This window comes from Oncorhynchus masou, chromosome 29 (assembly GCF_036934945.1).
Source record: "Oncorhynchus masou masou isolate Uvic2021 chromosome 29, UVic_Omas_1.1, whole genome shotgun sequence".
In the NCBI taxonomy this organism is placed as follows: Eukaryota; Metazoa; Chordata; class Actinopteri; order Salmoniformes; family Salmonidae; genus Oncorhynchus; species Oncorhynchus masou.
The window spans coordinates 45484355-45509886 of NC_088240.1; the positions used below are offsets into that span (position 1 = coordinate 45484355).

At 41.0% G+C, this 25532-nt stretch overlaps 1 protein-coding gene across 1 annotated transcript in view; it reads right to left on the reverse strand.

Annotated features, from left to right (window-relative positions):
- The window catches only part of LOC135519914 (tomoregulin-2-like), a 202277-nt gene that overhangs the window by 20151 nt on the left and 156594 nt on the right, over positions 1 to 25532 (reverse strand). The window contains exon 5 of the mRNA XM_064945129.1: positions 10285 to 10381. Coding sequence (XP_064801201.1) covers positions 10285 to 10381 — 97 coding nt within the window. The remainder of the gene's footprint in view (positions 1 to 10284; positions 10382 to 25532) is intronic.

Here is a 25532-nt window from a genome sequence, read left to right on the forward strand (position 1 = left end):
CACCTCTCAACCAGTATTCTACAAGATCACAGACACATGGGACAACAGACACAATGGTCTCTACATTGCAGATGAGCTGAAGGCAGTCATCAATGACCTTGGACCACGGAAGGTATTTGCACTGGTGACAGACAATGCTTCAAATATGAAGGCTGCTTGGTCTGAAGTGGAGGAGTCCTACCCTCACATCACGCCCATGGGCTGTACTGCTCATGCATTGAATCTGCTCCTCAAGAACATAATGACACTGAAGTCAATTGATATACTTTACAACAGAGTCAAGGAAATGGTTAGATATGTGAAGGGTCATCAAGTTATAGCAGCAATCTACCTCACCAAGCAAAGTGAGAAGAATAAGAACACCACAATGAAGCTGCCTGTTGGGGTAGTGTTGTCGTGATGTTTGACAGTCTCCTGGAGGGAAAGGGGTCTCTCCAAGAAATGGTCATATCACAGCCTGCCGATATGGACAACCCCATAAAGAGGATCCTCCTTGATTATGTATTTTGGAGTGGTAAGGAGTGGTAAGCAGCCTGGAAATCCTGAAACCTATAGCATTATCCATTCATGGATTGAGGGAGATAATTCCATCCTGTCTGATGTTCAGACTCTGCTCGCAGATGTAAGAGAAGAAATCCGTACTGCCCTGCCCACTTCACTGTTGCTCCAAGCAGAGGAAACTGCAGTTCTGAAATACATCAAAAAGCGTGAAGACTTCTACCTGAAGCCTATACATGCCGCAGTGTACAAAGTACACTTCCAAGCAAGGGATTTGAGATGGAGATGCAATATGGCAGCTGTGCCTACATATCTCAGCCACCAGGTGGAAGGGACTTCGTGGATCTGAGGCTCTTTCCCCTGTTGCTTCCATCATCCTCCAAATCCCACCAACATCAGCCGCCCGAGAGCGCAACTGGTCCTTGTTTGGGAACACACACCAAAGCACACCAAAACAGGCTGACAATGACAAGGGTTGAAAAATTGGTGGCTATCAGGGCAAAGTTGAATTTGAGGAGCCTCAACAAGGTTGGAAAATGACAGTGAAGATGAGGCCACATGTCTGATGTTCAAGAGGTGGACATTGAGGAGGTCCAAGGAGAAGAAATGGAAACCTGACAGGAAGACATCCAAAGCTTTAGTTTCTAGACTATCATTTTACAGATGTATGTTGAAAACGTTTTTAACAGATGCGATGAATCAGTGGGGATCATTCAATATTCCCTTTCTTTTGTTGTTCAGTGAAATCATCCAATGTGAAGAGTCAACTCATTTAATTAAAGTTCAATTCGTAAATAAATCGTTTTTTAAATATCTATTGGAAGGATATAATCATTTGCAATTATGTCTACTTATGATAAGATAAAAGGTTTCTCTCTCCATATGATATGGATGTATCCACTGTAAAAAACATCAACATTTAAATAGTGTTAATATTAATTTGCATATATTTCCGTTAATTCCCATATATTCCCGTTAATTCCCACAGAAAGTTTCCCCCTCTGAATATTCCCCAAAATGAGCAACCCTATTAAATATAATAGTGCATTGTTTTTCATTATTTTCTTTTAAGCCTTTCTCAAACCATACCCATCACCTTAACCACTCAGAATGAATACCTAAACGTATCCTTTTGAGTTGTTTCTGCTTTAACCCTGTAACCACTCAGAATTAACCCTGTAATTACTCAGACTTAACCCTGTAACTACACGGAATGAATGGGTAAAAACAAAATGGCATGAATCTATAATAATGTACGTCAAATTTTCAGGGAAACTGTGAGCTCTTTTTGGAAATTACACCAAAATTGCAGTCTCTAGGCAGTTCTTGCTGAGTAGCTCTGAACATTAGACACTGTAATTATAAAACTGTCATTATTCTCTGCTCCTTTTCTATTTTCCCCTGGCCCAGAGCACTGGCCCTGCTTTACACCCTGCTCAATTTAAATAGTGCAAACACACACATAATCACAAAAAGACAAAGACAATCTCATACATAGAAGTATAGATATGCACACTGTGTAATGAAATGCATGACCAAGACGCACACACATATGCACACACTTGCACTCCCAAACAAACACATAACGCATACAGAATACCCCTTCTTTTATTACCGCGCACACACTCACATACACACACACACCCAGAAGTGACAATGCTTTCAGAGGCTTGCCATCCCGAGTGGCCGTCTGTGGCGGTCATCAAGGATAATGTCTGTAGGCCATACATTGTTTATGGAGCCTCTCACTTTCTCCACAATAGGCACTACCACTGCAATACTGCACTGCGTCAACACACACACACACACACACACACACACACACACACACACACACACACACACACACACACACACACACACACACACACACACACACACACACACACACACACACACACACACACAACCACGAACATGCACAGTGCATACACAGATACACCCACCCACAAATAGACACGTAATATGTAAAGGTAATAGGATCTTTGAATGTGTGTCTGTGTTTTTACTTAGCTTTTGTTATTTTTCCAAATGTTTTTACATTTCTTAAAGACTCTTGAAGACGAGTCCTTGGTGGGCTAAAAGAGATCCTAATACAATGAAATAAAATCACACACCTACCAACATATATCGAGAGGGAGGGAGAAGAATCAGAGATGGAGAAAGAGAGAATGTCTGGGTGGGTGTCTACCAGAGTGTATGTTTATTGGTGTGTCTGTGTGTGAAGAGCACTTCTTAGTAGGATGTGTCTTATTGATTTGTACAGTGCCATGTGATTTCCCCTCTATCTAAACTCAATGATTTACTGCAGTATTCCTGTGTCCATGTTCTCTAAAGGCCACTTCCAGTCACGCAAACACACATGCACACAGACACACACACACACACACACAAACGCATGACCGCACACACACACACACACACACACACACACACACACACACACACACACACACACACACACACACAAACACACACACATGAACACACACATATAAACAATTGCACAAGGAGGCATGCATACACACACACACACAATGCACACAGAGGCACACACTCACACAGACGCACTCGCTCATACACACACATTCGGTAGCTAGACCACTCTGCACCCGTCCCCACCCACTTCTACATTGTAAAAAGCCACAGCTATATATGCTATTGCTGTTAAATATAACAATCGTTTTTATAATCCCCAGCCTCATATTTCAGAGTATCCTTCTAAAGGACTAAGAGACACAGACAGAGGAAGGGAGGATTAGAGAGAGAAATAAATTGAAAATTGAGAATAATAGAAAGGGCGAGAGGGAGAAAAAACGGAGGGAACAGAGGCAGTGAAGCTTGTTTGAGGCACTGAAGCGGGACTCCTCTTGCAGGTAAACACACACACACACACTCACAAACAAATAGGGTAGATTGGGGAGGGATGCATGCGTGTGTGTTTGTTGAGGGGATAAGGTGTGGGGGCCATTCAGCCTGATAAAGACATTTTCCAACTTCCCTCTATTGTTATGTGGAATTCAGTCCATTTATCCTTCAACAAATGTTTAATTAAGTATTGGCCTTAGGGCTGTACCTAAATAGAAAAAATCTTGGTCGACCAGAGTCGTCTGTTCTCTCGACCAATCGATTGGTTAACATTTTCAAACGTGTCTTTTTCCATATATAGACACATCCTATGTGTTTAATCAAATCAACTATATGCAGAGAGCTTGTCTGCTGCTTTAAGCGCACTGTTTAATGAAATATTTAAGACACACAAATGACTAAACCGTAATTGATTTGACTGTGTCAGGCGGGGCTCAGACTTGCTGTGGTGTGTTAACAAAAAATGACAGCGACTGACTGTGTGACTAGCACCCATGGTCTCTCTTTCCTCCCTGCTGCAGCGATGCACCATATACAGTGCATTCGGAAAGTATTCAGACCCCTTGACTTTTTCCACATTTTGTTACGTTACAGCCTATGCAAAAAATGGATTCAATTGTTGTTTTTCCTCGTCAATTTACACACAATACCCTATAATAACAAAGAGGTTTTTAGATAATTTTTTTGCAAATGTATAAAAATGTCATTTACATAAGTATTCAGACCCTTTACTCAGTACTTTGTTGAAGCACCTTTAGCAGCAATTACAGCCTCAAGTCTTCTTGGGTATGATGCTACAAGCATAGCACATCTGTATTTGGGGAGTTTCTCCCATTCTTGTCTGCAGCACCTCTCAAGCTCTGTTAGGTTGGATGGGGAGCGGAGCTGCACAGCTATTTTCAGGTCTTTCCAGAGATGTTCGACCAGGTTAAATTCCAGGCTCTCGCTGAGCCACTCAAGGACATTCAGAGACTTGTCCCGAAGGCACTCCTGCGTTGTCTTGGCTGTGTGCTTGGGTCATTGTCCTGTTGAAAGGTGTACCATCGCCCCAGTCGGAGGTTCTGAGGACTCTAGAGCAGGCTTTCATCAAGGATCTCTCTGTTGATTGCTCCGCTCATCTGTCCCTTGATCCTGACTAGTCTTTCAGTCCCATCCACTGAAAAACATCCCCACAGCAAGATGCTGCCATCACCATGCTTCACCATAGATATTGTGCCAGGTTTCCTCCAGATGTGACACTTGGCATTTAGGTCAAATAGTTCAGTCTTGGTTTCATCAGAACAGATAATCTTGTTTATAATGCTCTGAGAGTCCTTTAGGTGCCTTTTGGCAAACTCCAAGTGGGCTGTCATGTGCGTTTACTGAGGAGTGGCCACTCTAACATAAAGCCCTGATTGGTGGAGTGCTGCAGAGATGGTTATCCTTCTGGAAGGCTAATTCCCCAAATCTGTACCTTAATACAATCCTGTCTCGGAGCTCTACGGACAATTTCTTCGACCTAATGGCTTGGTTTTTGCTCTGACATGCAATGTCAACTGTGGGACCTTAAATAGACAGGTGTGTGCCTTTTCAAATCATTCCCAATCAATTGAATTTACAACTCCAATCAAGTTGTAGAAACATCTAAATGATGATCAATGGGAAACAGAATGCACCTGAGCTCAATTTTGAGTCTCATAGCAAAGGATCTGAATACCTATGAAAATAAGGCATATTTTTTTCAATTTTTAATACATTTGCAAATATTTCTAAAAAAACAGTTTTTGCTTTGTCATTATGGGATATTGTGTGGATTGATGGGGGGGGGAAACCATTGCATTAATTTTAGAATAAAGCTGTAACGTAACAAAATGTGGAAAAAGTCAAGGGGTCTGAATACTTTCCGAATACACTGTAACATCAACATTGTTTATCGCGCTGTCCATGTTGCTGAATCTGCAACATAATTACAGCCATTTCAGACTGAAAAGTTCTGTTGCCGAAATCCCTAATCCCTCAACACTTGCTCTCTTTACATGACACGTGTATGCATTGCATGTACCTGACCAATACAGTCTGACCTAAACCATATCATAATCACATCAATATATACGTTTTAACAAACTCTGAATACCGTAACACGTGACAAATTAACTTGAAACTGGGAAATGTTTACTGGTTGTTCAGGAGACAAAGGGGAATTCAGATGTATGGAAAAATTTGACTAGTTCTGGAAAATAATGGAGATCAAGGAAAGAAGGTAAGGCACAAGCGCTGCGTGTGCATATTATGTGTGCCAAACAGGTGCTGTTACAATATAATTTCTCTAACCGTGTAAACAACACTAAATAAAATATAAGCATAACAGAGTCTGTTGTAAAGTTTTTTTGGTTATTTTTGCCTTTATTACAGCAGGGACCAAAACCACTCGAATTCATTCATGAACGTAATATCCAAAATGGAAATGTTTATTTGTTGTTTACGCTAATTATTCAAGGATCACTTTGTTATTTTATTTGAAAACTAAATAGCTAAATTGCATTTCAAATCATGAATGACTCGTATGCTGTATGATGACATTAACTAATTAATGATTGATACAGTACTGTAGCTTATATAGGTTTTGAAATATAGGTCTCAGTAAGTTACAGTATTAAGACTTTAGTGCAAACAACACTAAATAAATTATAAATAATATCAGAGAGGCTGTTCTAACAAAAAAATTGTCAATTCTTTATTACAGCATGGCAAAAATGTAAAACAGACGCATTTGTGAAATGGTTCATCCGAAATGCTATGGTTCGTGCTCATGAAGGTTTGGTGTTCACACAATCAGAAGGCAGGATCGGTCTTATTTCTGTAGATATCAAAAAATCTAATATCAGTCAAACGTTTTAGATCACCTAGTCATTCAAGAGTTTTTCTTTATTTTTACAATTTTCTGCATTGCAGAATAAAAGTGAAGACATCAAAACTAAATGTCTTCACCTATCATGTAGTAACCAATAAAGCGTTAAACAAATAAAAATATATTTAATATTTGAGATTCTTCAAAGTAACCACCCTTTGCTTTATGACAGCTTTTCACACTCTTGGCATACCTTTCAAATAGCTTCATGAGGTAGTCACCTGGAAAGTATTTCAGTTAACAGGTGTGCCTTGTTAAAAGTTAATTTGTGGAATTTATTTCCTTCTTAATGCACTTGAGCCAATCAGTTGTGTTGTGACAATGTAGGGGTGGTATACAGAAGATACCTATTTGGTAAAAGACCAAGTCCATATTATGGCAAGAACAGCTCAAATAAGCAAAGAGAAACGCCAGTCCATCATTAATTTAAAACATGAAGGTCAGTCAATCCGTAAACTTTCAAGAATTTTGAAAGTTTTTTCAAATGATGTCACAAAAACCATCAAGCGCTAAGATGAAACTAGCTCTCATGAGGACCGCCACAGGAAAGGAAGACCCAGAGTTTCCTCTGCTGCAAAGGATACGTTTATTAGAGTTACCAGCCTCAGAAATTGTATCCCAAATAAATGATTCAGAGTTCAAGGAAGAGACACATCTCAACATCAACTGTCCAGGTCTAATTGCTGTGTCTTTGTGAGATGCAGAGTAGGTGAATGAATGATCTCCGCATGTGTGGTTCACACTGTGAAGCATGGAGGAGGAGGTGTGGGGGTGCTTTGCTGGTGACACTGTCTGTGATATATTTAGAATTCAATGAACACTTAACCAGCATGACTACCACAGCATTCTGCAGCGATACGCCATCCCATCTGGTTTGCACTTAGTGGGACTATCATTTGTTTTTCAACAGGACCAAACACACCTCCAGTCTGTGTAAGGGCTATTTGACCAATAAGGAGAGTGATGGAGTGCTACATCAGCTGACCTGGCCTCCACAATCACCCGATCTCCATGCTATTGAGATGGTTTGGGATGAGTTGGACCGCAGAGTAAAGGAAAAGCAGCCAACAAGTGCTCAGCATATGTGGGATCTCCTTCAAGACTGTTGGAAAAGCATTCCAGGTGAAGCTGGTTGAGAGAATGCCAAGAGTGTGGAAAGCTGTCATCAAGTCAAAGGGTGGCTACTTTGAAGAATCTAAAATCGATTCTGATTTGTTTCACACTTTTTGGTTTCTACATGATTCCATACATGCATTTCATAGTTTTGACGTCTTCACTATTATTATTATTATTAACCTCTTGAATCTATAGGGGCGCTATTTCATTATTGGATTAAAAAAACGTGCCCGTTTTAAGCGCAATATTTTGTCACAAAAAGATGCTCGACTTTGCATATAATTGACAGCTTTGGAAAGAAAACACTCTGACGTTTCCAAAACTGCAAAGATATTATCTGTGAGTGCCCCAGAACTGATGCTACAGGCGAAACCAAAATGAAACTTCAAACAGGAAATGAGCAGGATTTTTGAGGCACTGTTTTTCATTGCCTCCTTATATGGCTGTGAATACGCAAGGAATGAGCCTGCCCGATCTATCGTTTCCCCATGGTGTCTGCAGCATTGTGACATATTTGTAGGCATATCATTGGAAGATTGACCATAAGAGACCACATTTACCAGGTGTCCGCCCGGTGTCCTGCGCAGAAATTGGTGCGCAAACCTCAGCTGCAAGTATTTTTCCATGGGATTCAGAGAAGAAAGCAGGCTTCCATGAACGATATATCAATGAAGAGATATGTGAAAAACACCTTGAGGATTGATTCTAAACAGCGTTTGCTGAATCTTTCAGGAAAAACTGAACATTTGCTATGTAACTTGAGAGTCTCCTCATTGAAAACATCCAAAGTTCTTCAAAGGTAAATGATTTTATTTGAATGCTTTTCTGGTTTTTGTGAAAATGTTGCCCGCTAAATGCTACGCTAAATGCTACGCTAGCTATCAATACTCTTACACAAATGCTTGTTTTGCTATGGTTGAAAAGTATATTTTGAAAATCTGAGATGACAGTGTTGTTAAGAAAAGGCTAAGCTTGAGAAATAGCATATTTATTTCATTTCATTTGCGATTTTCATAAATAGTTAACGTTACGTTATGCTAATGAGCTTGAGGCTATAACTGGATACAGGATTTTTTCATAGCCAAACGTGAACAAAACGGAGCGATTTGTCCTACACAAATAATATTTTTTGAAAAACTGAACATTTGCTATCTAACTGAAAGTCTCCTCATTGAAAACATCTGAAGTTCTTCAAAGGTAAATGATTTTATTTGAATGATTTTCTTGTTTTTGTGAAAATGTTGCTGGCTGAATTCTAGGCTTATAGCTATGCTAGCTATCAATATCAATAATATCAATATCGGTGTGTCCAAACTTTTGACTGGTACTGTATATGGATGATTTATAAAGCCAGGCACATTTAACAGTTAGGCTATTGATTATAGACCTAACTACTTTTCTCAGACAATTAAGGCAAAGGCTGTTTTCTCATCTCCTAACTCCGCTGCTGCCTCCACATCATTGTTCTGGTTACTGGTTACCTTTGCAAAGATGCACATAGCAACATGGTCTAGGAAAATGTGCCACTTCAACAGAGCACTGATGTGTTTCAGAACAGTGGACAGCGACCACTCTCCACCATTGGAGAAAGTGCATCTGTTATAAAATAATACATTTTTTATAAGCGTTGCACCATTGTTTTTACATAATGTAACCATATACAATTTCAATAGCCCATCTTAGAGTCATGGACTGTGCCATCCCTATGGCCTCCACAATGAATTACTCCACTCAGACAGGCACAAATCAGACAGGTGTCTTGTACACCATGATTTTATTTCTATTCTTTTGCTACTGCTTGACAAAAGAAATCTTGATCGACCAACAGTTTATTGACCAAACAATCGACCAGTCAGCTAAATGGGAAAAGTCCTAATAGGCATACTGCTCATATATTCTTATTCTGTATACTTATACTAGAATTTTGCAATATGTAACTTTTCGGGCGACCCAACCAAATTCACAAAGAAATGTGTGTTATACATATGTCTTTCTCACTCGGGGCCTCCCGAGTGACACAGCAGTCTAAGGCACTAAAGGCGTTACTACAGACCCAGGTTCATTCCCGGGCTGTGCCACAACCAGCCGTGGCCAGGAGTCCCATAGTATGGCGCACAATTGAGCCAGTGTCTTCGGGGTGAGGGAAGGCTTTAGATGGGGGGCTTTACTTTGCTAATCGCACTCTAGTGACTCCTTGTGGGGTCGGGTGCCTGCAGGCTGACCCCGGGTCGCCAGGTTAATGGTGTTTTCTCTGACACATTGGTGCATCTGGTTTCCAGTTTAAGCTGGCAGGTGTTAAGGAGTGCAGTTATGCGGGTCTTGTTTCGGGGGACACATGATTCAACCCTCGGCTCTCCCGAGCCCGTTGAGGATTTTCAGCAATAAGACAAGGTCGAAATTGGGGAGAAAAAGGGTCTGAGGAAGTCAATGAGGTTGAACTATGGTTAAAATATGTGCAGTGAAAAGTGTTGCCAATAAAAAAGGTGTCCCATTAGAGGAAATGAAGGGTTGCATAAAATGTGACAAGACACAAAAATATATGCATTCATTTGTTTGTTCAACCCCAATCCATCCAATCTATGAGTGCCAAGCAGAGATGCATTGGGTCCCATTTTTTAAGTTGGCCTATTTGTGTAGCGTAGTCAGGTACATGGTTTCTCATGGTCTCATGAGGAGGTAGCCCTGCCTGCGAATTCAAAATGATTTAATGGTAATGACGTTGGTTTCTCCTGTAGGAAAACAGGATTCAGATCCCACCTGTGACAGTTGGTATGACTCTACTGGGGGTTAAACTCCAAACCTTCCTAACTCAGAGTGGACACTCTATCTACAAGACCACTGAGTATGTACTACGGTTACTGTTATGACTCCTAAATGAGTTGGCCAACTGTGCACTAACCCTGATGTTTACTCACCATACGTCCTCTGCGTCCACATCGCACTCCGCCCCAAACTGGCAGATGTCACAGGTAGACGTCTCCTTCTGCCCAGTCTCCGCTGACCCCTCACCCCCTGAGAGAGAAAGAGCAAGAGATGGAAACAGAGACATAAGTCTATTAGGTCTAACAGATCTAATGTCAAACATTATTTATTTGATCAATGTATTGTATTTGATTTATTTTTGCTGTTTTCAAAATAGCTAAGCATGCAGCCAGGCAAACCCCTCTTGCTTAACAAAATGTGTGTTGACTATGTCAGGGATTTTTCTGCCATTGAAATCCTTGGGCGGGCTGCCTAAGTGTTTTTCTTCGGGCCGAACAGTGCAAACAGTGTAAAAAATATATATAATATACAGTGCCAGTCGAAACAATTGGCCATACCAACTCATTCCAGGAATTTCTTTATTTTTACTATTTTATACATGGTAGAATAATAGTGAAGACATCAAAACTATGAAATAACACATATTGAATCATATGGAATCAACCAGCTTCACCTGGATTGCTGGCCACACACACAACACACCTACACACATAACGATATGGTCATTTAACCAACGTATTAGTGGCCGCATGGATTAATCAAACCCACAACTTCACAGGCCCTTATAAGGCCCCTACAGACACCCCTATATATATACACAGTGTTTCAATAAGTTTACTTCCCCCAGAAACACTAAAACCACAAAATCTCACAATTCCTCAATCACAAAATGTTACTGTGACCCCTAGCAACCGAAGTCAGACGTCTCAAGTGCCTCTACAGCCACCCTATCCAACAATCAGCCCGTACGGTCACTTTGATTCCTACTTTCCTTCCTTCCGTCCCTTCTTCTTTCCCTTTCTCCAACCCTCCCTGTCTCTATCTCTGCCGCCTGAAATCCCTGCTGATATTTCTAGAGTCTCTCCTTTATTCCATCATCATTTTTTTTCTTCGGTGTGTTAGGGAGCCACCGGCTGTAGGTGGCAGGACGAGAGTGCTTTCTGGTTGCCTGTGAGCTTATGGAGGTCAAATGCCCCTACTGGTGCATAGCCACAACTCATCAATTGCCAGGCGGGGAAAAAAGCATCCCTCCTCTTGTTTCGCATCCTTCATTTACCCCCTACCTTGAGTTGTTGCCTTGTGGTGTTTAGAAATAATCTTTAGAATGGATAATCCTGGTTTTTAGTCTGGCTTTCATCTAATTTACTGCCTGTTTGACCTGGTTTGTCCTATTTTGAACTGGTAGTCAGTTTTAGTGTTAATTTCATGAAGCTTTGTCCTAGTTTTGGTTCATTCACTATTTGTTTTGCCGACTCTTGTACATGTTTGGTCTGATTAGTGCTTTGGTTTGTCTACACTCGTACATGTTTGGCTTAAAAATCCTTCTTTAACCTGTCCCCTCCCCTTCATCTTCAAGTGACATCAATAAGGGTGCATAGCTTTCAGCTGGATTCACCTGGTCAGCCTATTATTACTGTTGTAATAATAATTCATAATTAACTTGATTTCTATAGAGCTTTTCATAGAATATCAAAGTGCTCCAAGAGCAAAAAACAAACAAGCAATATTTCATGACAGATCAACCAATAGAGGCCAACTCTTTGAAATGTGCTTTCTCTAAAGATGTAGAGGGTCAGTTCTTGGCTTGAGAGGAGAGATCTGATCAGAGGATGGTGGATGACGGTGATGGAGTCTGCTGATGATCTTGTAGTGGGCAAGTCTGGGAACCAACCTGACTCTTTTAGCCACTGAACTTATGTTCCACTCTGTGTAGCACACACTTGGGTGATGCCTCAGCAGCTCAGAAAGCTCACAGCACAAAGTTCAGAATAGTATGTAGCCTGTCGTCCTCACTACGAGCCCTCTGCCTCAGCACTACTGTATTCCTCCATCTCTCATTCCTAACAGGCTTCAGGCAACTCTTCAAATTATGTTCTCAGAAGATCAGCAACTGACAGCCAGGTGAAATCTCACAGTGTCCAAATGCATTTTTCAAACAAAAACATTACCCAGCTAGCTAGCTAGCTAGCCAAGCCACAAACCTGTCAGCTAGCTAGCTAGCCTGCGAGAGCAAAATGGTCAAAGTGAGGTGTTCTCTCATTTTTGTCTGGAAGTAGCTAACAAGCAAGCCAACGTTTGCCAGTTAGCTTGGGTGCTTGACTGCCGTTGTGAGGTCAGAACGCTCGGATTAACCCTACTCCTCGGCCAGATGGTCCAGCGTGCTCTCTGAACACTCCGAGAGCGAAATGCTCTGAATTTACGAACTGAAGATCTGACAACGCTCTGAATTTACGATCGCACTCCAGATTGAATTTATGAAGACACCGTATGTCATGAATGTTTTATACACTTCGAATGATTTGTACACTTAGCGTATATGATAGTAACAACTTTATTGTCTTTCTGATACAATGTAATGGATAGGCAGTTTATTTCAGGCAAAGTGAGGGATGCCCTTGGGGCCATCTACCTTGGGGCCAAAAAGGAGCCGATGAGCAAAGGCGTATCAACCTAATGTGGCAAACGTCATGGGTCCAATGTTTTAACCCGCATTGGGCCCACAACGTGCCAATGTGAACATGTTTGCTGGGTAGTGCTTTGGTTTGTCTACACTCGTGCATATTTGGTCTGGTAAGTACTTTGTTTTATCTTAATTTGATCTCCCTGTTGCAGGAGAACTTTCCTGCAATACAGATTTAAAAAGGCTTCAGAAGTTTGTAATTTCCACTTTGACATTTTAGACTTTGTTTTCCCTTATGAAAAATGTATCAATCCCTACATCATGATCGTACATCCATTCATATTTGTCTGGTTCGTTATTTTTTGTCTACTCTTGTATATACTGTATTCGGTCCGATTGGTGCTTTGGTTTGTGACCCTTTTCTGACTGTTTCCTTGCAGTGACAGTTTGAAAATTCCTCTCCATTCCTCCATTTTTGTTTGAACCTGTGTCTTTGCCCTTAGGTCTTGGCAGAGCACAGACACAAACAAACACACATCCTGAATGCTTAAGACTCTTTCTCTCTGTCCCTGTCTCTGTGAAGATTATAACCCAGTCAGGCAAGAAAAGGTGTCCATTCTGTATTCATGGGACTATTCTATACTTTAGGTCTCTCCAGAAGGTAAGGTGAGCCTCCATTCTCTTAAACAGCAAAAACAGCTTGAATCCCAAAGCAGTACTACATACAGTAACAATATAACAATACCAACTGCAAGTTCCAACCAGAGAAAATATGCAAAATAGTTAACAAAAGGATATATCATACAATTGATTTAGAAAATGTGAGTTGCATTCAAGTGTTCAAATGAGGTTTCATTAGACTTGAAGTTGACAGTTCAATTATTCTGTGAATTTTCTTATCCAGGTTGAATTGACATGATTGACTGCTGATTGCAAAAATACCTAATTTCAGCCTGTCTTACACATTCTCTGTTGTATAAAACATGAATAAATGTCAAACTGAAGCTGTATTTTAAACTGCATCCCTTACCCAAACGCTTCACCTCACCTCACACACACACAACCACCCACACACACACATGCGCACGCACGCACACGCACACTACACATAAATATCCCCAACACCCCCTTTCCCCACCCACCCTACACTCAGTAAAATGACAAAGTGACTTGGGACAACAGGCAGTGCTTTACCCTCTTTCCTCCAAAGTCCCCATATCCCGATTATTTTGGTTGCAACACTACATAACATCTCCCCTGTTCCTGTCTACTCATCCCAGGAATCAGGAGACACAGGAAGGTACTGACTGTAACAAAATGCCCCATTTGTACTATTCACATCACACTGTATTGATCGGAACCAGAAGCTGACCAGTGCCCCATTTGGAAAAGAAACAGAAGAATTCTTATATGTTCTACCTGGAACTTGTCACTAATACATATGGTAGCAAATACACTTTTGCAACACTTACAAGATTCATAGAGGATTCCTGTAATAACTGACTTATATGGGTGGTTAACAATTAGACATTACAGAAATGTATTATAAAAAATATGCAAGTGTGTAAGCTCAGCCTAATAAGGTCTCACATGCATGGGACATACGAAATTTCAATGCACTTGGATCATAGTAATAACAGAAATGTTGCATGTAGTATATAAAAAGTATACAAGAGTGTAAGCTCATGAAATGTGACACTTATTGGAAAAAGAGAAGAGGAGAGAAGAAGGACTGGAGGAGTAAAGGAGGAGGATCAGGATATACTGCCCAGCCTTAACCATGGAAACTCATAACTGAAAATGTATTTACACAAATGTTGTATTTTTATTATAGTAACACACATACAAATACATCAAACGTACAATCAATCTTTTCCAAAGACCCAAATGGGGAGCCAGAGACGGAGAATAAAGATGGAGCGAGAAAGGGGGAGAGAGAGAAATAAAGAGAGAGACGAATAAATGGTACGCAACAGATAAGAGATGTATGGTACAGTTTGATTTTGTTCTCAGTAATAGAGCTCCCCACACTGACCAAGACGCCTCTCTCAACTGAGACAGAGGGAGAAAGAGACAGATCGAGACAGAGAGAGAGAGTGAGAATGAGAGAGAGATGGATATTTAGGGCACTCCAGCAGCACCTATCACAGGGATGATGAATGAAGCCCACACACCTCTAAAAAACATAGTGTTTCAAGAGCGACCTTGGTTACAAACACAGAGAGGGAAATGGCACGTACAAGCATGGAAGCACACACACACACACACACACACACAGTATGAAATACACTCTCTTCTAGATGTTTTGGGTGGTGCCACCTCAAGGCTTACTACAAAAGCATGTGACAGCGTGCCGTATTTGGCAATGGTCTTGGTAAGTGGAGTGCATCCTTCCTTGCTTCCTTGACTAGACTACTGATGTTACATAATATTCCGTTTCATACACATCAATGTGCTTTTATGGAAAAAAAACAGGCTATAAGGATAACACATTTATATTCGTAGCTGCATCCATCATAACAAGAAATAGATGACAATGTTGGTCATGACAACTTGTTGTATTTTTTTCCTAACCATTGATTGGTGGCAAAATCTGCAAAGACAGTTTGCTCATATGGGGCAGATGCATATATTTTCAAACCCTTTATTTACAATATTCATCCCGTGCCCACACATGTCTAACTAAGAAAAGTGAAAGCATACCTTTGAGAGGGGTCGTAGTTGTAGGTTTTTATACAGTACCCAAATCCAATCTGTGAGTTAATTTTACCATTGGAAAAAGAGCTACTGCGTAAATACTGCAATGCGGGTCGAATCTAATTGAGTCACTAATGTTAATTTTCAAGGTGATGATTGTACGTTTTTTACCAACACAATACTACAGTAAATGTGAGTCCACATTTCAAAGATTGTTTTTGCACCCCATGGGGAATTAGTGGCAATAGATGTCAATAACTTGGCACCTTACCACTATGAGCTCACTGACCAGAGCCTTATTTGCTTGAGAGGCACATCATTTTAATATCAGAGACAGCCATTGGACTTCTGGTAAGTCTGCTTTAGTGAGGAAGTTGGGATTAGGTACAACTATGTTTACCCACCACAAAATGTATATACACTGCACAATGTAACTCCAAGTCAATCACACTTCTGTGAAATCAAACTGTCCACTTAGGAAGGAACACTGATTGACAATAAATGTCACATGATGCTGTGCAAATGGAATAGACAACAGGTGGAAATTATAGGCAATTAGCAAGACGCCCCCAATAAAGGAGTGGTTCTGCAGGTGATAACCACAGACCTTCTCAGTTCCTATGCTTCCTGGCTCATGTTTTGGTCACTTTTGAATGCTGGCGGTGCTTTCACTCTAGTGGTAGCATGAGATGGAGTCTACAACCCACACAAGTGGCTCAGATAGTGCAGCTCAGCCAGGATGACACATCAATGCGAGCTATGGCAAGAAGGTTTGCTGTGTCTGTCAGCGTAGTGTCCAGAGTATGGAGGCGCTACCAGGAGACAGGCCAGTACATCAGGAGACATTGAGGAGGCCGTAGCAGGGCAACAACCCAGCAGCAGGAAAGCTACCTCCGCCTTTGTGCAAGGAGGAGCAGGAGGAGCACTGTCAGAGCCCTGCAAAATGACCTCCAGCAGGCCACAAATGTGCATGTCTGCTCAAACAGTCAGAAACAGACTCTATGAGGGTGGTATGAGGGCCCGACATCCACAGGTGGGGGTTGTGCTTACAGCCCAACACCGTGCAGGACGTTTGGCATTTGCCAGAGAACACCAAGATTGGCAAAATTCGCCACTGGCGCCCTGTGCTCTTCACAGATGAAAGCAGGTTCACACTGAGCACATGTGACAGACGTGACAGTCTGGAGACGCCATGGAGAACGTTCTGCTGCCTGCAACATCCTCCAGCATGACCGGTTTGGCGGTGGGTCAGTCATGGTGTAGGGTGGCATTTCTTTGGGGGGCCGCACAGCCCTCCATGTGCTTGCCAGAGGTAGCCTGACTGCCATTAGGTACCGAGATGAGATCCTCAGACCCCTTGTGAGACCATATGCTGGTGCGGTTGGCCCTGGGTTCCTCCTAATGTAAGACAATGCTAGACCTCATGTGGCTGGAGTGTGTCTGCAGTTCCTGCAAGAGTAAGGCATTGATGCTATGGACTGGCCCGTACGTTCCCCAGACCTGAATCCAATTGAGCACATCTGGGACATCATGTCTCACTCCATCCACCAACGCCACGTTGCACCACAGACTGTCCAGGAGTTGGCAGATGCTTTAGTCCAGGTCTGGGAGGAGATCCCTCAGGAGACCATCCGCCACCTCATCAGGAGCATGCCCAGGCATTGTAGGGAGGTCATACAGGCACGTGGAGGCCACACACACTACTGAGCCTCATTTTGACTTGTTTTAAGGACATTACATCAAAGTTGGATCAGCCTGTAGTGTGGTTTCCACTTAAATTTTGAGTGACTCCAAATCCAGACCTCCATGGGTTGATAAATTTGATTTCCATTGATCATTTTTGTGTGATTTTGTTGTCTGCCCATTCAACTATGTAAAGAAAAAAGTATTTAATAAGAATATTCCGTTCATTCAGATCTAGGATGTGTTATTTTAGTGTTCACTTTATTTTTTTGAGCAGTGTATATGAGCAATTCCCCCCAACTTGTCAACTGAATACAGTTTAAGGAGTTGGGCAAAGACTGAAATTGGGTTTGAGGTTACCTTTTTGAGAGTTAACCTCTTTAAATATAAAAGAGACACAAAAAAAAAACTCAAGGTGTCTGCAGCATTGTGACGTATTTGTAGGTCCAGATCATTGGAAGATTGACCTTACGTGCCCTGGGCAAGAAAGTCACCGGTATTTTCCAATGGGGGCGCTATTTCATTTTTGGATGAAAACGTTACCCGTTTTAAATATAAAAGAGACTAAAAAACTCCTTAAATGAAAACACATGCTACAAAAAAAAAGCAAAACCAAGAAGTTGATAATATAACAGCAATAACACCTGACAGTACGTGTTTGCATGTCAATGAAGAGATATGAGTTGATATTTGTTAATCCGGAAAAAGTTTTAATAGACGCAATGTAGAAAACGGAAAATTTCTCCTACACACAGACGCTTTCAGGAAACACTGCGCATTTGGTATGTGACTGAGAGTCTCCTCATTGAAAACATCAGAAGTTCTTCAAAGGTAAATGATTTTATTTATTTGGTTATCTGGTTTTTGTGAAAATGTTGCGTGCTACATGCTACACAAAATGCTATGCTAGCTTTGCATACTCTTACACAAATTAGTCAATTTCTATGGTTCAAAAGCATATTTTGAAAATCTGAGATGACAGTGTTGTTAAGAAAAGGCTAAGCTTGAGAGCATTATTTTAATTTTAGATTTTCAGCATTATTTTATGCTAATTATTTGCGATTCCGGGATGGGGAGTTATTAATGAGCCTGAGGAGTCACATGATCCGGGATGGGGACAAGAAGTTAAATGAAAACAAAAAAAAGGAAGTTGATAATATAACAGCAATAACAGTGTGCTGGGTGAGTTGTTGTTTTCCGTGGCCATGACTTGACCCCCCTACATTCTGAAATTGTATTTTTGCCCCCCCATCCAGTTTTATCAATGTGCTCTGATAAAAAAGAGGCTACGGTGTGCTTTAGGACCATGCGGACGCCTCAGAGCGGTCGGGTAGGCTGTTTGGCAGTTTCAGCCGACTGGATTTAGAACTGAGCAGACACCACAGAGCATGCGTCTGTTGTCTGTGTGTGTTGTGCTTTTTCTCCAAGTTGTAAAAGGACGCAGGGCAGAAACTGGCTACTCTTTATTTGACTGATGTAGCTGGCAAGGCAATAAATGTTTGACTTAACAGAAAAACATATTTATTGTGCTGAGTTAGTAGTGCAACTGACATGTAACGTTAGCTAATGCATTTCATGTTTCATCCTGTCTGGACTGAAGTTCTGTCTGAAGCGAATGAACTAGCTAGCTAGTAGCTACCACAGTCAGTTCAGCTCTAGGTTACTGTATCTGTTAGGTAACCAAGACCCCTTAGTTATTTTCATTTTTACTTTATTTGAACGTTTCTATTATTATTTCCTATGACCGACAAGCACATCTGGTCTGGACATCAAATCAGGGATTACTGACCACAAATTCGACTTTCCAAACCTGGAAGCTTTGTATTGAACAGCCAAAGCAATTCCTTTCATCACAGGAGTCCTCGCGAAAAGACACAGAATAGGTAGTAGAGCTGGCGTTCTAGTCAGACTAAGGAGAAGGGCAAAGCACCCTCCACTTCCTAGTATATTACACGTTTAGAGCATGCATTTCCTACCAGAGAGATAGTTAATCAGTTATACTGAGTTTCGCTAAATGGGAAGGTGCTATTGGTGGCTATACAGCCTGCATGGTTTTCTGTACATTGCATGGACAGGAAAAAATGACTTTACAGGAAAAACAAAGGCGGAGGAGTATATTTTATGATAAACTACTCATGGTGTCATTGTAGGAATGTACAAACCCTTAAGATTTTCCATCGACCTGGAATATCGCATGATCAAATGCCTGATTCGGTCTTATATAGCAACATTTGAAATTGTGCTTTTTACATTGGATGAAAGTAGATACTCAGAGCTAGAAAATGGTATATCATATAGTACAGGAACAATGGGAAAGTAATTCTACTTTAAGAGTTGATAAACTTAAAAAGTTCACTTTTGAGAAAATGGTTTTGATACACCCACTGGAGAGCCCTTTGTCTACACCCATTCTGCATCTTTCACACCCTCTTAAGCTTTAGCCCCACCCATCTCTTTAAGGATTCACATGTGAGGCTATGTAGTAAACAACCAACGATTTCAAGACCAAAGGCTGGTTTATACTACGGGTATGTTCGTAAATTTAATCTGGAATGCCAGAGTGTGCTCTGGGCATTTGTAAACTCAGAGAGTTTTCAGATTGTCCGTTCGCATACTGGACGTTCTGGTCGGGGAGTAGGGTTGATCCGAACGTTCTGACCAAACATCATCAATCACGCGCCCAAGCGAACTGGCTAACATTGGCTAGCTCCCTAGGTACTTCCAGACAGAAATAACAGAACAGCTCACTGACCATTTTACTCAACCTAGCAGACATGGTTAGGCTATTTTTATGTTATCCAGAGCATTGGTGACTGCAACTGTGCTGCTGGCAACAATTTAATTACGCTTTTTTTGTCAAAGTTTACTGACACCGGCCATATTCAATGGGTGTTCAGCATTCATAAATGTGTCAGTTAATCTATACTCTGGCACACTTAGACGACAGTGCTTTGACATCAGAGTTGATAGACATATCAGGTAAATTCACTTTGGCTATCGACAGTTGTCGCAGTGACATCATGAACATTCTATTGAAATAGTTACTTGCATAGTGGAGTCTTTTGTTAAGACATGTAGCTAGCTAGCTAGCTGAACAATGAACCATAATCCCAACTCATAATATTTCTATCCTGCATGAATCTGCAGGTAGCTAACCAACCAGGTTCAATGTTAGCTAGTTTACATTAGGCCATAACTAGAAATGCAAATGGCTCTGAGATACCAATAATATTACTACACAGATCATACATGTAACATTAGCTAGCTAGCCAGCCAGCTAATGTTAGCTAGCTAACAGTACACATGAACTTAAAATGAAAATGACTTTCTGACAAAATTGGAAATGTGAAATATCTGAAAATGTAGCTAGCTAGACTGTTACCCCTGTACATGGATGGACACTTCTCCCTCTCTGTCATGGATGCCATGGTTGCCCTTAGTTTGAAAATGTAATCCGGAGACATGTGCTTTACACAACAGCCTTCTGTGTGTTCTCTTTTCGATATTTGAAATTAAATGGCAGAATTTTCTCCACCTCCTTAGCTATCATACTCTAATTTCACTGATTTCAAAACTCACATAATTTTACAAATGTATTCATATTTTCAGATGGCATACAAGTTTGTTATTAAGGTAAAAAAAACGTTTAAGTTCAAATAGCTCTCTGTGAAGTAGCGACATACGCCTAGTTACCTGAAACGAGTCACATATGCACCTTAGAAATGATTTGCACGGACTATCCACAAGTGGCAGTCAGTGCCATTTAAGATGAGGGAGGATTATAATTGTTTTATGAGCATTGCCTTATTTCTATTACAACATATAGGATGACAGTCATTCATATTCCATTCAACCAGCTCAATGTAACATTGATAGGTTAAGGCTACAACCTAGCCTATGAATGAAAGTTTACAATGTAGGTGCACACATCAAGGGAAATTTGAGTAATCAAAGTGACAGACTGACACATTCAATATCGCCTTGCACACTCTTGCTTGCATTAAACTGATCTAGGGTATAATCATTAGTCCAACAGTTGCTATTGGACAAATTCAGGTATGTTTCTCCCCGTTTCATTCCATTTTCTTCCATTTAAGAAATGTTTTTCAACAGAAATCGGTGGAATGAAAACACCCCAGATCACATGCAAACAGTTCACTTTCATAGCAGCTACATAAAAACAGCATAATCTTTTGCTCGTTGTCTTTATAACTATCTAAGTGCTCTCCTCCTCTCACCTTTTCCCTTTGTGTGTGGACTTCAGTGCACAACACATCAGCTGTCTGTGACCAGGCAAAAAAACCTTTCCAAGCCAAACCTTCTTAACCATGACCGCTAACCACTACACACAGCCTATATTTGTTAGGCGGAGCGACACAGGGGAACCCAAGAGCAGACTCAGACGAGGAAACAGGGATGAATGAACCAAGATATTTATTGTAACACAGGGAGATATGGAGTGTAGATCCGGGGAAGCTCGGATGAGTTGTAGTAAACCAAATGTGGAGACTGAGGTTGGAGTGAGCTGGGTAGAACCGGGTAAACAGGTCTGGAGGGGAATCCAAGGTAGTGGTGGTGAGCTAAATCCAGAACAGGGAAGTAGGGTGGTGAGATGTGGAATGGGAGACAGGAGCCAGAGACAGGGCGGTAAACTGCAATGAGAGGATAAACAGCGTCAGGCAAGGAAACAGGCACAGCAGAGTAACAGGATCTTGAATAATCATAAATAGCTAGAAGCATGAACTGACTGAGCAGTGATTATGATCTGGCAGAGTGGATGTGGACTGAGTATTTGTAGAGGTCTTGATTATGAAACGAGTTGCAGCTGCTAGGGACCTGCTCTGACTCCAGCACACCTGTCTCCAACCACACAGTTACACAGAGAGGGAGAGGGAGAGAGTGTGCTGGGGGAGAAACTGCAGGTCAAGAAGACACAGAATGAACACAAGAGGACGTAGCGGGAGCAGATGTGATGATATTGTTGCCATGTCAAAGTAAATATGCTGTAGTTACTAGAACTAACATGTTAGTGAACCCATACAAAACCAGCTACAATCATGCAGTACAGTGTACAGTCAGAAAGCAGTTTAGCAGTTACATTGGTGGCAATAGAGTAATAAAACCAAAAGCTTACCTTGACTTAGAAGAGTTCCAGTGTTGGATAGCCATAGCCAGCTAGTTAACATGGCATATGTCTCTGTTTGAGCCAGGTGTTTGAGTAGGCTAAACTAGATAGCTGTATTTTCTAGTTAAGTGAAAGTAAAAAAAAGTTTAAAAAAAATAATATATATATATATATATATATATTATTTCTCCTTAATTTTGGAAGATATTAATTTATTCAAAACTATTCAACTATTGTCCCTCTTTTAGTCAACTACTCACCACGTTTTATGCACTGCACTGCTAACTAGCTCTAGCTTATGCTTTCAGTACTAGATTCATTCTCTGATCCTTTAATTGGTTGGACAACATGTCAGTTCATGCTGCAAGAGATCTGATATTTTGGACGACGTCCTCCTGAACTTGTAATAATTACTGTACAAGTCTATGGAAGTGGGTGAGAACCATGAGCCTCGCAGGTTTTGTATTGAAGTCAATGTACCCAGAGGCGGACAAAATTTAGCTGTCCTCCAGCTACACCATTGGGCTATACTACAGAATGCCCACACACACACACAAACACACACACAAACACACACACACACAACAACCACACACTCAAAACTCATACACAGACTGCACACAGTCAACGCTGCTGTTCTAATATACACTATTGATTCCTCTACCCACTATATATTTGTAAATATAGTCCATTATTACTATTACTTGTTATTTTTTACTTGACTCTTTTCATTGTTATTACTGATCATTGATGAATGTACTGCATTGTTGAGGGAGCTAGCACATAAGCATTTTTCTGCACCTTTTATACCTGCTGTACACTGTGTATGTGACAAATACATTTTATTTTGATACAGGAAATCATATAGCAGTTGTCGAGATCATTGATAGTGTCTAGGGACGACATCATCATGGACTATAGGGAATGGAGGACTATTCACTCTCTGAACCATAATCTGCCTGCACTGAGAGACGATCCATTATTAGAAGACTTGCACCGACAATTAAACGATTTAAAAAATCAATCCAAATGACATTATCAACAGCCTGGTGCCCCTAATCATTGAATCTGTGAAAGTCCAGATTCAAATGTTTCATTGATTTTCTTTTTTTTTTTTGTCTATAGCGATTTTTACAAAGTCATTTGTTACCAGCAGCCAAATGGCCTTGCCTGAATTCTCAAAAGCAGGTCAAGGGCGACAGAAGCAATGACAGGGATGAAAAAATGACAAAGAATACGAGACATTGCGGTAATGACTGCAATGTAAATAATGATACTATTCAGGGATTTGATGAGAGGCGAAAGGAAAACACAGAACTTGTAAATATCCCACAGGTAGGGTGAGGAATGTTGAATTTCTATGGAAAAGAACCGTCAACCATCTCTAGCTTCTATTTTCATAAAAGGAGACATGTATACCTATACATTATATATGACAGTGGCATTGGTTTGTATGCTATTGGTACAGTACCTAAAAAGGGCAAGCACAAATGTCACATTTGGTGACACGTTTAAGCTTTTTTGTTGTTTTAATTAATCTGAAACAGAGTGAAAAACGTCATAGAGCAGTAAACCATGTGTGGCACTTCGAGAGTTAACCATTGAATATTATCCAGAGACGGGTGTTGAAAATTTGCTTGAAATACAGGCCTGCCTACACACAATGGATTGGATCTGTCTTTATCCTAAACCCTACAATGACAATTAAATCCATTGAGGGACCCCAAGAGCCTAATGTTGACAGTGTTAGATTATTTAATGGGTTATTCTCATGCCGGAGCACTACCCAATCACGAACTGACAACAATCACTCCCCAACAAGGCGTGCTAAGGAATACTGATAAGATGATTAGAACAAATACTTATTCATCGCTTAACCTTAGTAGACAGTGACACTTTCTTCTACGGCAACATACAAAATGACATTCCACTATATTTACGCAGCAATTTTTTTCAATTTAGGTAATGCAGGGACTGTATCACTTTCCCGGACCCAGACTTTACTGGACTAAAAAGCGCTTTCAATGGAACTTCTCCACAGACCCAAAACAAATCATGACAGATACAAATCTAACATCAAAAATGGTCTGGAATGCATATGTATTCATTTTTGTTATAGAGTACCAATGTGGAACAACATACACTCAGTGACCATCTGCTACCAGGTAGTTTTACAATCCTCAATTGTCCAGTGTTGGTGATCGCATGCCCACTAGAACCTCTTGTTCTTGTTTTTAGCCGACAGGAGTGGAACACAGTGTGGTCTTCTGCTGCAATAGACCATCCGTGAACAGGACCAACAAGTTGTGCATTCCGAGATGCCGTTCTGCACACCACTGTTGGACTGCGCCATTATTTGCCTGTTTGTGGCCCGCCTGTTAGCTTTCACAGTTCTTGCCATTCTCAGTCGACCTCTCACTGACAAACTGTTTTAACCCACAGGCCTGCCACTGATGTCTTTTGTTTGTCGCATCATTCTCGGTAAACCCTACACAGTGTTGTGTGTGAAAAGCCCAGGAAGTCAGCCATTTCTGAGATACTGGACACGGTGTGCCTGGCACCGACGATCATACCACGCTAAAAGTCGTTAAGGTCCCTCGTTTTGCCCATTCAAATGTTCAATCGAACAGTAGCTGAATGATTTGATTTGATTTGAATGACTCGATGCCTGTCTGACTGCTTTAAATAGCAAGCCACGGCCATGTGACTCACTGTCTTTAGGAGCAAAACATTTTTGTGCAGGTGTACCTAATAAACGGTCACTGAGTATATATCAGGAAAAACAACTTTGTTTACTGTAGTTAGAGAATTGGTATTTTGCATATTGCTCCAAAGAGTGAAGGTTTAGGCTAGTTGTGCAATTGCTCACCCAGTGAGGCGTTACATTTTCCAAATAACAGAATGTGAAATCCTCAAAGCAATATGTTTCATCATCTATTTCAGTCTTTAATCTCTCCTTAGTAATTACCCAACATGCATGAGTCATTACCCAACATGCAATATTCTGTCAAATGACATACCGTGTGTAAATACACAGTAATTGGTGCTACTGCTACGAAACCAGACATTTTGCATTTTACATTCTCACAATCCCCTTTCCCCTGTAAAATAACCAAAATGGCCATGAGTCCATGACAGGTATCTAACACCAGTACAGTGGGAACAGGTTTGACAACTGGGTTACCCAGTTTGAATTGGGCTCCATTCAAAAGTAGTGCACTATATCGGGAACAGGGTGCCATTTGGGAGGCATCCCAGATTTGGGAAGGGAGCAT